Source organism: Xenopus laevis, chromosome 2L (genome assembly GCF_017654675.1).
Source record: "Xenopus laevis strain J_2021 chromosome 2L, Xenopus_laevis_v10.1, whole genome shotgun sequence".
Taxonomy (NCBI): Eukaryota; Metazoa; Chordata; class Amphibia; order Anura; family Pipidae; genus Xenopus; species Xenopus laevis.
The window spans coordinates 116,556,153-116,570,320 of record NC_054373.1 but is presented as its reverse complement, the minus strand read 5'-3'; the positions used below and the strand labels follow the sequence as shown (position 1 = coordinate 116,570,320).

The 14,168-nt window shown below is 38.1% G+C and overlaps 1 protein-coding gene across 4 annotated transcripts in view; it reads right to left on the bottom strand.

Moving 5' to 3' along the window:
• Positions 1 to 14,168, bottom strand: part of rasa3.L (RAS p21 protein activator 3 L homeolog) — a 110,343-nt gene that overhangs the window by 9,635 nt on the left and 86,540 nt on the right. For all 4 annotated transcript variants that reach the window (XM_041581022.1, XM_018245126.2, XM_018245127.2 and 1 more), the window contains 5 exon segments: positions 10,799 to 10,873; positions 8,612 to 8,735; positions 5,691 to 5,797; positions 3,691 to 3,768; positions 668 to 745 (listed from right to left, as the gene is read on the bottom strand). In XM_041581022.1, coding sequence (XP_041436956.1) covers positions 668 to 745; positions 3,691 to 3,768; positions 5,691 to 5,797; positions 8,612 to 8,735; positions 10,799 to 10,873 — 462 coding nt within the window.

Genomic DNA, 14,168 nt, shown 5'->3' with positions numbered 1-14,168 from the left:
GAGCACTGCAGTAGAAGGTAGATTACTAGTCAGCAAAGCTAACTAACCTAAACTCACTGTCCCTCAAATCCCTGCAGAGTTCTGTCCCTACAATACAGAGCAGTATCAAGTAGATTACTAGCCAGCAAAGTTACTATCAACTGTCCCTCAAATCACTCAACAGCTCTCTCCCTACACTAGCTCTTCCAAGCACACACAGGCAGAATGAAAAAACGCTGCAGGGCTTCAGTTTATATATGGAAGGGGAGTGGTCCAGGGGGTGTGGGGGTGGTCCAGGAGGGAGAGCTTCCTGATTGGCTGCCATGTATCTGCTGGTGTGGGGTGAGAGGTCAAAAATAAGCGCCAGCTAAGGCGAACCCAAATTGGCGAACGTCGCGCGAATGTTCGCGCGAATTAGTTCACGGGCGAACAGTCCGCGACATCCCTAATCATTAATATATATTGGGAATTTGTTTAACATACACCAACAGATCAATTGGGGTTAGAAAAGGTCGTCTACCCAGGTTGTGGCCAATCAATTATAACTAAAGTAAAACTCACAGCAGCCCGACTTAAAAATGTAAGAGGGTGCTGAATTTCAACATCAGATTCGAACGTTGCTAACTGTACTGTCACAACCGCAAGGCAAGCTACTCACAGTTATCAGTGTTAACAGCATATTACTTACATTTTTCACAGCATCTGCATATTTCTGTTCATTAAAGTTTTCATAAAAAGCAGCCATGTAATTCTCCTTGAAGCTTGCCTGCAATTTCAAATATACCGTTATTGGGAATGTTTAATTACAAGCTGCTCGTGAAGTACAAAATGCTGCTAAACTTACAGTTAGGGCCACAAACATTTGGATAGAGACAACGTTTTTCTAATCTTGGTTCTGTACATTACCACAATGAATTTGAAATGAAACAACTCAGATGCAGTTGAACTGCAGACTTTCAGCTTTAATTCAATGAGTTGAACAAAAAGATTGCATTAAAATGTGAGGAATGAAAGCCTTTTTTTAAAACAATCACTTCATTTCACACATGTGACACGTGTAGAGTTGAATCGTCAGATATACAGATAGAAACAATAGAATTCTACCTGTATCCGACGATTCAGCACAGTGGCAGATGTTCGGGTGCAGTCAAAGGCCCGCTCAACGAGCCGACTACTATCCAAGTCTTTTGCAGATATCTTTTGGCTCGTCTCCCAACATACATGCACCGAATATCGTACAATATTATCGGTGCAGTTATGGCCACCTTAATTCTTGTATTCAGCCACATCCAAAACTGTTTGGATTTTACATCCTACTGGCAATACAAACAAGTTTCCTAAGTTTTCGGATCACTGTATCTTTGCCCTATAAAAATACCTTAAATGCTATCTATTATCACTTGACCAAATCACAAACAAAACAGTTTTTGATCATCTGTATGCAATTTGTGTGCCTATGTATTAGAAATCAAGAATTCCGTAGAAAGGCCAAACATCTTATTTTAACATAAATTGCAAACACATGGACAGTGAAGTGTTTTGTCTTCAGTGTATGTGGTACAGATATGGCAGTACATGCTTTAGCCATTTATGTAGTATGCCACTTTAAGGGGCCCATTTACTTAGTTTGAGTGAAGGATTAGAGGAAAAACATTTCGAATTTTGAATGGTCGAATATGGCTACTTCGACCATCGAATGGGCTACTTCCACTACGACCTTCGAATCGAACGTTTCGAACTAAAAATCGTTCGACTATGCGACCATTCGATAGTCGAAGTACTGTCTCTTTAAAAAATTCTTCGACCCCCTAGTGCGCCACCTAAAACCTACTGAGGCCAATGTTAGCCTATAGGGAAGGTCCCCATAGGCTTCCTAACAATTTTCTGATCGAAGGAATATCCTTCGATCGATGGATTAAAATCCTTCGAATGATTTGATTCGAAGGATTTAATCGTTCGATCAAACGATTATTCCTTTGATCGTTCGATCATAGGAATAGCGGTAAATCCTTGACTTCAATATTTAAAGTCGAAGGATTTTACTTTGACGGTTGAATATCGAGGGTTAATTAACCGTCAATATTCGACCCTAGGTAAATGTGCCCCTCCATGTTTTGATAGTATTTAAATTCTGGGACCCATTTCAGTTTCAATTTAACCCTGTGGTGAAGAGATCGTAGGAATAGCGGTAAATCCTTGACTTCAATATTCAAAGTCGAAGGATTTTACTTTGACGGTTGAATATCGAGGGTTAATTAACCGTCGATATTCGACCCTAGGTAAATGTGCCCCTCCATGTTTTGATAGTATTTAAATTCTGGGACCCATTTCAGTTTCAATTTAACCCTGTGGTGAAGAGATTATTCAGAAATTTTGAAACTGTGTTGAGGTAAATAAAACATTTAGAAGCATGTTTTACATTGGAAGGAAAATCTGATGCAATTGTACAAACGTCTAAAACTACTACTAACTACTAATGGTTCCTATACACACATTATATGTCTCTTAACAAAATTACAGGAGCAGGCCTTGAGCGCAGAAATAGTACTGTATTGTACCCCATACAGTCCAATATCTGGTCATAAATTCCTATAATGTCTGGAGAATTTAGGAAAGCCAAGTTTAATTTATGGTGATGTGCAGTCTCCCCTGACAGCTATCTGATAGGAGAATCTGGAAGTTACAGCTAATTAACCAGTATATGGAAGGCTGCAGGATGGAAAGAGAAACTTTTAATTTAATAATGTTTATTATAATAACTTGCTAGTCTCAGTGGATACTGGGGGACCAGGCAGTAGCAGAGCTAGAATGATGAATTGCAGGTGAACCAAGGCTACACTAAGGAGATTATTTACCAAACCTCAAATTTATCTTGTCGGCTTTTTGGGGCAAAAATTTAAATTTTTCGTGGAAAAATAAATCTCAAATTTTTCGATGCAGCAAAAAAGTCTGGATCCAAAAATCCTCCATCTCATACCTGTCGAGGTCTAGTATTGGTCAATAGGAGAGGTACCAGTCTCAATTTGAAGTTATCGTGATTTGCGCTGGGTTTAGCCTGAAAATCCGAAAAATGTGGGGGTTTCGGGCAAAAACCCAAAAATATCTAACGATTCAGGAAAAAAAGTTAAAAAAACCCCAAAAAACTGATAATTCGGGTTTTCGCTTGATTATTTTTCCCTATCTGATTAATTTGAGTTTTTTAATTAATAAATAAGGTCAAATCGAGCATGGGAGTTTGGTCGGGGTTTTCTGGGCAAGGGATGTACTAAAAATCATTTAAACATGAAGTAAAACCAATAGGTTTCTTTTCCCTCAAATCAGTATTAATTATATCTTAGATGGGAACAGGAACAAGGTACTGTTATTATTACAGAGAAAAAGGAAACAATTTTTAAAAATGTTTGATTAAAATGGAGTCTATGGGGATGGCTTTAGGAGCTTTCTGGATAAAGGGCTTCCTGATAACGGATCCCATTCCTGTAAAGACCCCCAGGCCCCAAGATTAAGAGTCCTGCACAAATCTGTCAGAGTTTCTAAACGTCTAAATATCTAATAACTACTCGGGGTACAGAAAGCTGGTGTGTAGGACACTTCCTTTCCATGGCAGAAGAAGACTGTGTAAATACCCTCGATATACCGCATCAAACACTGCTACATTTGAATACATTTAAATTACATAAGCACAATTATAATACTTGAAGAGGCACTTACAGATTTAGATTTTGATAAACTTCCCAGTGTCTGTATAGTCTTGGATATAAGAGTTAAGGTTCTAGAAGTCTGTGGGTCCTGCAGGAAACAAAATAAATAAAACCAGGAGAACTCTTTTGTATGTGTTTTATCTTTTAAATGAGCTGGTTAAATTTTCACGAAAATGAAAATTTTATATAAGCTTCCTCCTTCTAAAGTAAGAACTTTCTAAATACAATCTATTAACAATTCTGCATTGTTTGTGAAATAATCAAGTTTATATTCACAATCTCTCTTTCAGCATCTGTTTCTCTTCATTCTGTCTTCATGCAGCAGTTGGCAGATGAATGATCCAATATATATCTTATAGGGGGGGGGTCCCTTTCCTAGCAGATGAATTAGAGCTCACTCAAATTACTGATTCAGGTACAAACAAAAATCTAACAAAATAACTGTATTTTGCACAAATTCTGCATGTAGAGAGACAGGATTTCTGGTGATTTTAATAGAGTGAGCTCTAATACATCCTCTAGGCAAAAGGAGCCCCCCTATAAGATATATTGGATCATTCACCTGACACCCAACTCCTGAATGAAGACAGAATGAGCAGAAACAGATGCGGAGAGGAATAGTTAAGATAAACTTGATTATTTCAGATACGGTACAGGATTTTTATTTGATTGTATTTAGAAATTGTCGAATTTCAGTGTGATGAAGCGTATATTAAATTTTCATTTATGTGATAGTTCCTCTTGCTCATATACAGAAGGTTGAATACCTCTAGCTGACCGATTCATGGGCATACAGTGATTTCAAGGGGAACAATCATGACTTGACAGTTGCAGTCATGTTTTATTAGCATGGGGTGGGCATGCTGGGAGCAGGATAAGAAAGAGAGAGGAGTAGATACTTGGTGGTGATATGGAAGAAAGGCAAAGACCACTGAAAGTGCTCCATGGCCTGTCACTCTAATCCCTCAGTAAGTGATAGAAATTACATAAAGTGATTCAACAGAATGGGGAAGGAAGGCTGCTGAAAACTTTTAATCGCAATGAAAAAAAAATCAGGCATTTTACATGAATACTCAGAGAAAAATGTCACTTTACCTACAAAGAATTCTGACAGAGCAATTTATGATCAGTGCTCGTGTCATTAACAAACAAAAAGAATTTCATTTTCTAACATTATGTGAGGCATACATGCAAAATAGGAGGTGGCAGCTGAAACAGTAGGAGAAGAAGAAAAAAGAAGTTGGGGGCGAAACAAGGTTGTTGCGCAATCAAAGTGTTTAATATTGCTGCAACTTATGAGCTTTTTTTAATACCTTGTCAAAGGGATGGGTAGGAAGTACATTTTAGAATAGGAGAAGAATAGATTAGGCATTCACACATGCAACCTCCTACCAACACAGCAGATTCTAAAGTGGAAATCCAGGGATGATATATGTGGTAGTATCCTTGGGTTTTTACCAGGACAGATCCTATAAGATCATGTTATCAAAATACACTTTTACAAGTGCTGGTATGTCACAGAATGGCCTCATTTAACAACAACAGTCGCATTAGTGGAACATATGCTCAAAGCCAAGAATTACTGCCACATAAAAATGCTGCACCATGAAGTTATCCTACATAGGAAAGCCTGAAATATTGTGTATCAGCATTATTTAGTAGACTACAGTTTGCTTTTATGTGAGCCAATTTGCACGATTCTATATGAAAGAATCCTTCTATATAAAGAATCCTTGCTCTATATACTTGTATGCATTTCTCAGGCACTGAGAAGAAGCCCGAGACAGAACAACAGTTTTAAATAATAATCTTTTAAAATGGCGCTAATAAAGAAAATGAAAAGGTGTTTCAGTAAATGTTCCCCAGCACCTGCGTCTGTAAAGCATTCAGCAAATTAAAAGCCAAAGTCTGGCACAGTGTTATATTCCCACTGAGTTCCATTCAGCCACTTCTCCACATAGAGTGCCACTTTGACATGTCATTGGCACAGATCTTCTCACAAGCACTTACTGGGTGATGAGGGCTGAGCTGGAAGAGATTAGGGGATAGGATGGCAGGTGCAAAGAATCGGAGAAAAATGAAGCTGCTCACAGCTGTGTATCGAACATCTGGATCACCTGAAGAAAAAAATGATAAAAATCAAATGTTATGCCATTAGTGGAGGATAGGAAACAGCAAATAAATAATGACAGATGCAAGAAACAAGCATATTGCTGTGTACACAGAGCATTTGCACCTACGACATGGGCATGGCACATAGGCTTGCTGTGTTGTGGGCTGCATGGCCTGTTCATGCATGTTTGGTACATGCTTTTTCCTGCAAGGTTTGTGCTTGTGCCTGGAGTGTGTTGTACAGCATTTGCACTGCACTGAATGTGGCTGAATGGCAAGCATGAAAAGAAATGCAACCTGACAAGTTTTATTGTATCACAATGAGACGTGATACACTGTAAATACAAGTCTCATATGTACATAGCAATAGGTGTCAAGGGCACATGCATTTTTGCACACTGCCCTGAAATCTGACATATATCAACTCTGTATCACTCAGTATTAGGGATGGGCAAATCTGACCTGTTTCGATTCGACAAAAATTTGCGAAACAATGAAAATTCGCCAGAATGCATTGAAGTCTATGGGCGTCAAAAAAATGACGTGCGACAAATTACGCAACATATTTTTGACGTGCGAAAATTTAGTCTATAGGCACCCAGTAGTCTGTAGGCATCATTTTAGATTCGAAACTTGGCGAAAAATTTCGCTCATCGCTCCTCACTACATTTCTAATGTATACATGACATTGAGAAAAAGATAAAACACATACATTTGTCAAATTGTGGTTTTTATAAAAACCTCAGCATGTGGACACAAAGGAACAAAATTTCCAGAACCATAACTGCCAATCAGAAAACGCCCTTTTTTCTGATGTTGATCATTTGTTCTGCAAAATTATTAGATGCCACCAATGTATCTGAATCTCTAATTATTTATTTTCTTCATTGGAATTTGTATTACAGTATATGACTTTTCTTAAACACACCAGGCATTTTTGTATAATTGCAAGAACCTGAAATGGCCACTGCCTCCTCTCACTGACTTGAATGGGAAACAGCTGACCAGTACCTGATCAGAACCAGTACTGAAGCCCAAACATTAGTTTCCAAAGTGAAAAGTGCCAATATGGGTGCTTTTGTGTGTAACCCAGCTGACAGAAAAAATGCCTAGAGCGACATCAGCTTAAAGGATAAGTAAACATTTAAAATAAGTAATGTAAAATTGATGATTGTGCTATTGTAAGAAGTTTTGCAATGTACATTCACTATTTATTTTGTTTTTATTGCAGGATATTAAGAGATACATGTACTGTTAATGTGAAAGACTTTTGTTACAACATCACCATCTGCTGGTCAGTTTCTGACCAGTCTGACCTCCAAGTAGTCAAGGAAGTTGTCAGGAGAAAGAAAGAGGCTGCTCTGATGTTCTTCTGCTTAGGAAAAAAAATATAGAAACCTTTCTCGCATCTTTCCTACGCAGAAGAACATCAGAGCAGCCTCTTTCTTTCTCCTGACAACTTCCTTGACTACTTGGTGGTCAGACTGGTAGGAAACTGACTAGCAGGTGGTGATGTAACAAAAGTCTTTCACATTAAAAGTACATGTATCCCCTTTATTTGTTTTAGGAAAATGTGATGGTGTTAGCAACTGGAGTGGATATATGCAGTACAAATGATGTGGCTTGGGTGGGGATGATATGCCTAATTTATATACATGATAGGAAAATGTAGGCTTTACATGTCCATGCAAATACCATACCACCATACCATTCCTGTGTGTGTTTTTAGCCATTTACCAGTGGTGTTGGGTCTCTTAACCAATGATATTTAATTAACATCTGATGAGCACTATCTAATCCAGCAGTCCCCAACCTTTTATACCTGTGAGCCACATTCAAATGTAAACAGAGTTGGGGAGCAACACAAGCAGGACAAAAATTCCTGGGGGCGGCAAATATGGGCTGTGATTGGCTATTGGTAGCCCATATTGTTTTTATACAACCAAAACTTGCCTCCAAGTCAGAAATTCAAAAATAATCACCTGCTTTGAGGCCACTGGGAGCAACATCTGAGGGGTTGGAGAGCAACATGTTGCTCACGAGCTACTGGTTGGGGATCACTGATCTAATCCATGTGGCTTTTTGTTGTTACTTTTACAGCTTTATTATGTGCAACCCCCAGGTTTTAATATAAAGCCAACATGCATTTTCCCAGTGAGTCTGCACTTTATTTGTTGTCGTTTTAGAAAAAGCTCTTATTTCCTAGGAGTGGAAGGAGTCTAGCCAAGAGTATAGCTGATAGTTGTTGACTTCCTCTGTTTCACCACAAAGAATTTGCCCTGTCAGGTATATGGAGAAAGGTTAAGTCCGGACGCATAGAAAGACCCGCCAACAGTGTGAATACGTGAGAAGGCTTTTAATGCTGTTACGCTAACCACTTCACTGACTTTATTGGCATTCTGATAAAGGCACTTAGGAAATGTGTTGAAATTGAAGCAGAACAAACTAAAGCAATTTGTGTATGAATGCTTTCATTCAATGTCACACTAACAGACCTCCAGCTGTTGTGAATGACAAGGCAGCCAAAGCTGGGTGGAGAACTGGGGGGTTGTAGTTCAAAACAGTTTCATAGTTGCAAGCTCTTTGCACTGGTAAAGCTGCTATCTTCTAACTTCTATCATTGGTTTCTAAGATTGATAAAGCAGCAGGTATGTTACAGAAATGTCTCCCACAAGCCCTCCTTCCACCCACTCAAATACCATATTTAAAAGAGAGAGGCAGCAAATGAGAACATTCTGAGCAAAGCGGTGTGAAACACTACCATTCACATACTTATACTTTCAATGGGATGCTTAGTTTGTTTTCAGTACCAGCCTTACTTTGAAAACGCTTGGCGGCTGACTCTCTCAGTGAGAAAAAAATGTCACACATGACGGTGGGGCAGCTAACGCCAGATTTTGTGATGACATCAAATATCCGGTCTACATAATTTTTCAGGTTTTCCTAGAATAATTTGAAAGACAAAATAATGTTAATCGTTAGTGAGCTAACACATTTTTTCACGTTGTCAAACAGAAAGAAAGATTTTAGCCAACGCTCCTGATGCCGATTGGGATGGCTCATTGCCTACCTCCCAGGGCTGTACTGTAACCATGCCAAGTACAATGAAAAAGCTAAACAAAGAAAATTGTAGCGGATATTAATAGCAGGGCAGTAAGCTTACAATCAGCACAGCTCATACTTCATGAAAACACAATCATCATATCTTGAAGCAAAACACTGCCATCTACTGTGTTATAAACATAACATAAAAACTGCCCACATTTCACAGTGATGGACAATGTAACACAATTGTATGCTTTAAAGGAACAGTAACACCAAACAATTAAAATCTTTCAAAGTAATTAAAACTATAGTATACTGTTGTGCTGCACTGATAAACCTGGTGTGTTTGCTTCAGAAACTCTACACTCGTTTATATAAACATGCTGCTGTGTAGCCATTGGGGCAGCCATTCACAGATGAAACAGGCGAAAAGGCACAGGATACTTAGTAGATAACAGATAAGCCCTGTAGTATATAATGAGATTCTTCAGAACGTATCTGTTATCCTTTGCTTGGATGGTTGCCCCCATGGCTACACAGCTTGTTTATATAAACTATAGTAATGTTTTTGAAGCAAACGCATCAGTTTTACCAGTGCAGGGCAACACTGCATAATACTGTTATTCCTTTAAAGGGGAACTATCACAAAAATGAAAATTTTATATAAGTTTCAGCATACTGAAATAAGAAAATTTCTAAATACAATCAATTAAAAATTTGGTACCGTTTCTGAAATAATCAAGTTTATCTTCACTATTCCTCTCTCAGCATCTGTTTGTCCTCATTCTGTCTTCATGCAGGAGTTGAGTGTCAGATGAATGATCCAATATATCTTATAGGGGGGCTCCTTTTGCCTAGAAAATGTATTAGGGCTCACTCTGTTAAAATCACCAGACATCATGTCTCTCTACATGCAGAATTGGTGCAAAAGGCAGTTATTTTGTTAGATTTTGTTTTTTTACTGGAATGTTATTTGAGGGAGCTCTAATACATCTGCTATAAAATATATTGGAACTTTCATCCGACCCAACTCCTGCATGAAGACAGAATGAAGAGAAACAGATGCTGAGAGGGGAATAGTGAATATAAACTTGATTATTTCAGAAACAATGCAGAATTTTCAATTGATTGTATTTAGAAAGTTTACTTCAGTATGAGGAAACTTATATTACATTTTCATTTCCCCCTTTAGTTATAGATAGTTCCCCTTTAAAAAACTTTAAAAAAATTTTTGGTGTTACTATTCCTTTAATGTTATATTGAAAGAAAACACCAGTTCCCTTCAGAGAAATATTCTACAACATGTCTGATAGAGATAAACTGTAGATAATGTTTAACCATAACATATTCCTGTTGGTTGGCTACTCTGTAAAACTGGTGTGTGGGTTCTTACAATCGACCGGCATTATTAGCCAAGTGATGGGTGTAAATCAGGACAATGGAATGCATGTATACATGGTTTAGAGATCTTGTGCAGGGTCATCAATTAAACAATATCACCAAAACTCCCACAGACATAGAGAACCATTGCTAGGCAAGCAGAAAAATACATGTAACCAGAGAACTGGTAAGAAAAAAGGCCATTAGGTAGATATTTTACTTTTTATCTGTGTCCCACATCACTGTGGGAACGGAACAGAGCAAATTCATCCACAGTGCATTTCACAATGTGAAAGCTGTTGTTTTCTACAGACTATACATATAATTCTTAACAATTATGGCTTATGGGAACTGTTTTTTACATCAGCTATTAGATAAAAAGTTTGACGCTATTAGGTTTAAAAGTTAAACAATTCCATATTTGGCCCAGAATTTAAAGTGAAATTGATAAAAGTTAGCTTTTTTTTCCCAATAAGGTGAATAGTACAGGCAAATAGCAAAACATTCATTGTGGTATTAATTCCTCATAAAATGCCATGGTGATTAAGAAATACATGTCAGGTGAAGTCAGTTCAGCTTACCTTATTGTTCTCAAAATTTTCACCATCTTTTAACTTTACCGGATCTATCTCACAGGGTTTATGAGCCTCGCAGATCTGTGGGCCAAAATAAATAAGTTCTAAATTGACATAATTGTACTTTAATCATCCAGGTACACCATCATATTGCACCTTACTAGCACCACTAGCTTAGCATGGCTACTGCTACCCAAACCATGTCTGCTCGGGTTCAAACTATATGGGACATTTTAAACCTTATGCTTTACACTGCAGTTCAAATATATGCTTTAAATAGTGAATTACTTAAATATATGACTTAGACAAGGCTCAGTTCAAGTTCTGTGCAGAAAGTGTAAAGCACTCATTTTACAAGTGTTTCTGTTGGGGAAAAAGAGGTTTCCTGGGAGTGACTGGGAGAGGAAGCTTGTGGTCTGACTTGTTGATATTTTAGTGCCCCCGGAAGAAACATTTGCAAAGTGACCAACACAAGCACTAAGTTTGTGTGTGAATGGAAGTACCAGGCAGGGTGTAACCATTATCGTTATGACTGTGTAACAATTTCAGGAAATGTCAAAACAAAAAATGTAGCCAATGACGGGTTTGCTTAAAGGAATAGAAACAAGCATATTCCTCCTGCATGAAATGCGTTGGGGGCATTCACAATATATAGGAAAGATAAAACCATATAAATATTACACAAACAGCTGGTCAGCACTTTGCCTTCACAGCAGCTTTATTCTAGAATTTGGTGATATGGGTTTTGAACGATTACTATGGGGTTATAAGCCCACGCGGGGAGGCCTATTTATCAAAGGGCGAATTTCAAAGTCACGTGAATTTTTTTTTCGCTAATAAGTTTGAATATACTCGAAATTCTAATGGGAGGTTATTTAAGAAAAAATTAGAACGTCTAAAAGTCGAACGAATATTACAGACTCGAATGTCAGGAAGGCTATTAACATCTTCAAATGGATCACTGGACCTCTCCCATTGACTTCTACATGAACGCAGCAGGTTTTAGGCGGTGAATAGTCAAATTCGAATTGTTCCCAGGGTAAATGCTTGATAAATCTCGAATTTCAAATTCAAATCGAGTTTGGATTATTCCCAATTCAAGTCCTAATTCGAGTTTTGACCAAAAATGCAATTCAAAAATTTTAGTTTATTATTTGACCCTTAATAAATGTGTCCTTTCATTTATGAAAACAAGTAGTCTGCATTTATGCTACAAATAAATATGCTAGGCTTGATAAAGGGCCCTGCAAGGTCTTGAACCCTGCCATGTATTCATGTCTCCTTTTGGGCCAATAAAAATCACCTTCTGCATTTACAAAAAAACAAAACAGTGTGCTACAGTGATCTTGGATTCTTTTATGGTTTGTTCTAACCCTGAGCAGGGGGTCTTGTAGACCGTTTAGCACCTGCCACCTGAAAAGTTATATTGGGAATGGGTAGAGAACTATAATCTATTGTGCCAAATAAATATGACATGATAATCAGCCGGAGCAGTCAAATAAACTAAAGCAAAAGTACTGGCAGCTGTATAGCGGGTACTAAGAGTTGCAGTTCCCGGACTGATACACGGTACACAAATCAATCTGGTTGTGAAGATGTTAAGGCAGTCACCCTCTTTTTAACCTGCTCTCTGATATACGGCTATAATTAGTTACATGCACAGTTGGTCAGTTCAGCTTACAAATGCTTGAATGACTGCTTCAGGCTTTTCCATGAATAATGAATGTTCCCATGGAATTCCTTGCTTTCCATGCAGACCAGATGTAATGGTTTTGGCAATCTTGTAAAATTTTAATTTATACCCCATGTTTTCTTTCCTCTGGCTTGCTCACTCTTGCTCAAGGGAGCACAGTGAGTACCTGATATGCAGAAACAAAGCGTGTGTGTGTGTGTGTGTGTGTGTGTGTGTGTGTGTGTGTGTGTGTGTGTGTGTGTGTGTGTGTGTGTGTGTGTGTGTGTGTGTGTGTGTGTGTGTGTGTGTGTGTGTGTGTGTGTGTGTGTGTGTGTGTGTGTGTGTGTGTGTGTGTGTGTGTGTGTGTGTATATATACACACATACACATAATGTGTTCTTTAACCATAATTCTTTGTCAGACACATTCCTCGCTAAATAATCTGCTAGCTTAGGTTATTTGGAATCTAAATGTTTTACAGCAGTTTGTAATTTTTCCCCCCTCACAATCAGCTATGTTGGAAAGCTCTTACTTAAACTTAAAAGAAAAGGATAGACTGTAATATTGGGGAGCTACCATTTGTTAAGACCTCAGCCGCCAGCCTCTATTTCCTTGCGGTTGCTCTGCTTTGATCATTTCACCTAGCAGGGTAGCTTTCTCTTACCTACGGCTGAGCCATCTTGACAGATCTGTTACTTGCTACTCTTGTCGGGTTGCCTTTCTCAGTTGCATCCAGGCAATTTATATGCCTGACAAAGCATTTTTCAAAACATAATAAACCGATGTAGGCAAAAGGTATGCGAGTCTGCATTTCTTATATTAGAAGAAAATTTGTAGCAATGTAGTCAAACTTAAACCTGTTTTTCAACATTACCTGTAAGGCATGACATGATTAGAATAAACATCAACGTAGGCTTTCCTTACAGAACAAAAAAGTAAAGCAATCTGTTATAAGTATCAATGAATTTTTTTAATTCAGTCATTTTCCTACATAACAAGACATGCCCCAGAGATCATTGTGGGCTCTATGTAAAATCTTCATGCTTACCTCAGCTGACCATTTTAGCAGCTTCTACTTAGGTGTATAAATGCAAACATACAAAGATAATGCTGCACACAAGCCATGCCCTTGTGAATTTACATTTCTTTATTAAAAACGAATAGGACACAATAGTCAACAGTCTTACTGAAAGACTGCAGGAGGAGCTAAAGAGTCAAATCAGACACAATGATCTATGGGTCAAAAACTATTAGTCTGGCAGATGAATACGGACAATTTCTGCAAAAAGTATTCAATTAAAGTAAGGGTGGCTACAAAGCTCCACAGGCCACTTTGCCAACATTAAGATATGCGACAAGCACATTATAAATGTTAGTCTGGCAGATTGACATATGGTGCAATGTCACCAAAGTTGATTGAACAAATCAGTAACACACCCTGGTACACACAGGCCTATGAAGACATAGTTGTAGTAGTTGTTGCTGTGATTTATATGGAGAAACCCTTTTTTCGTCACTTTAAACTAGCTGACTAGACAACTAGCCAGAGTTAACAAGCAAATACTAATGTGAGCTGACATAAATGTATTGATGCCATTAAGTGACATGCACGGTCACAGCACATGTTAACAAGGAATAGCATTCTTATCAAATTGTTGCACAAAAATTGACTGACTGATTGCTACTAACACTGTAGAGACAAACA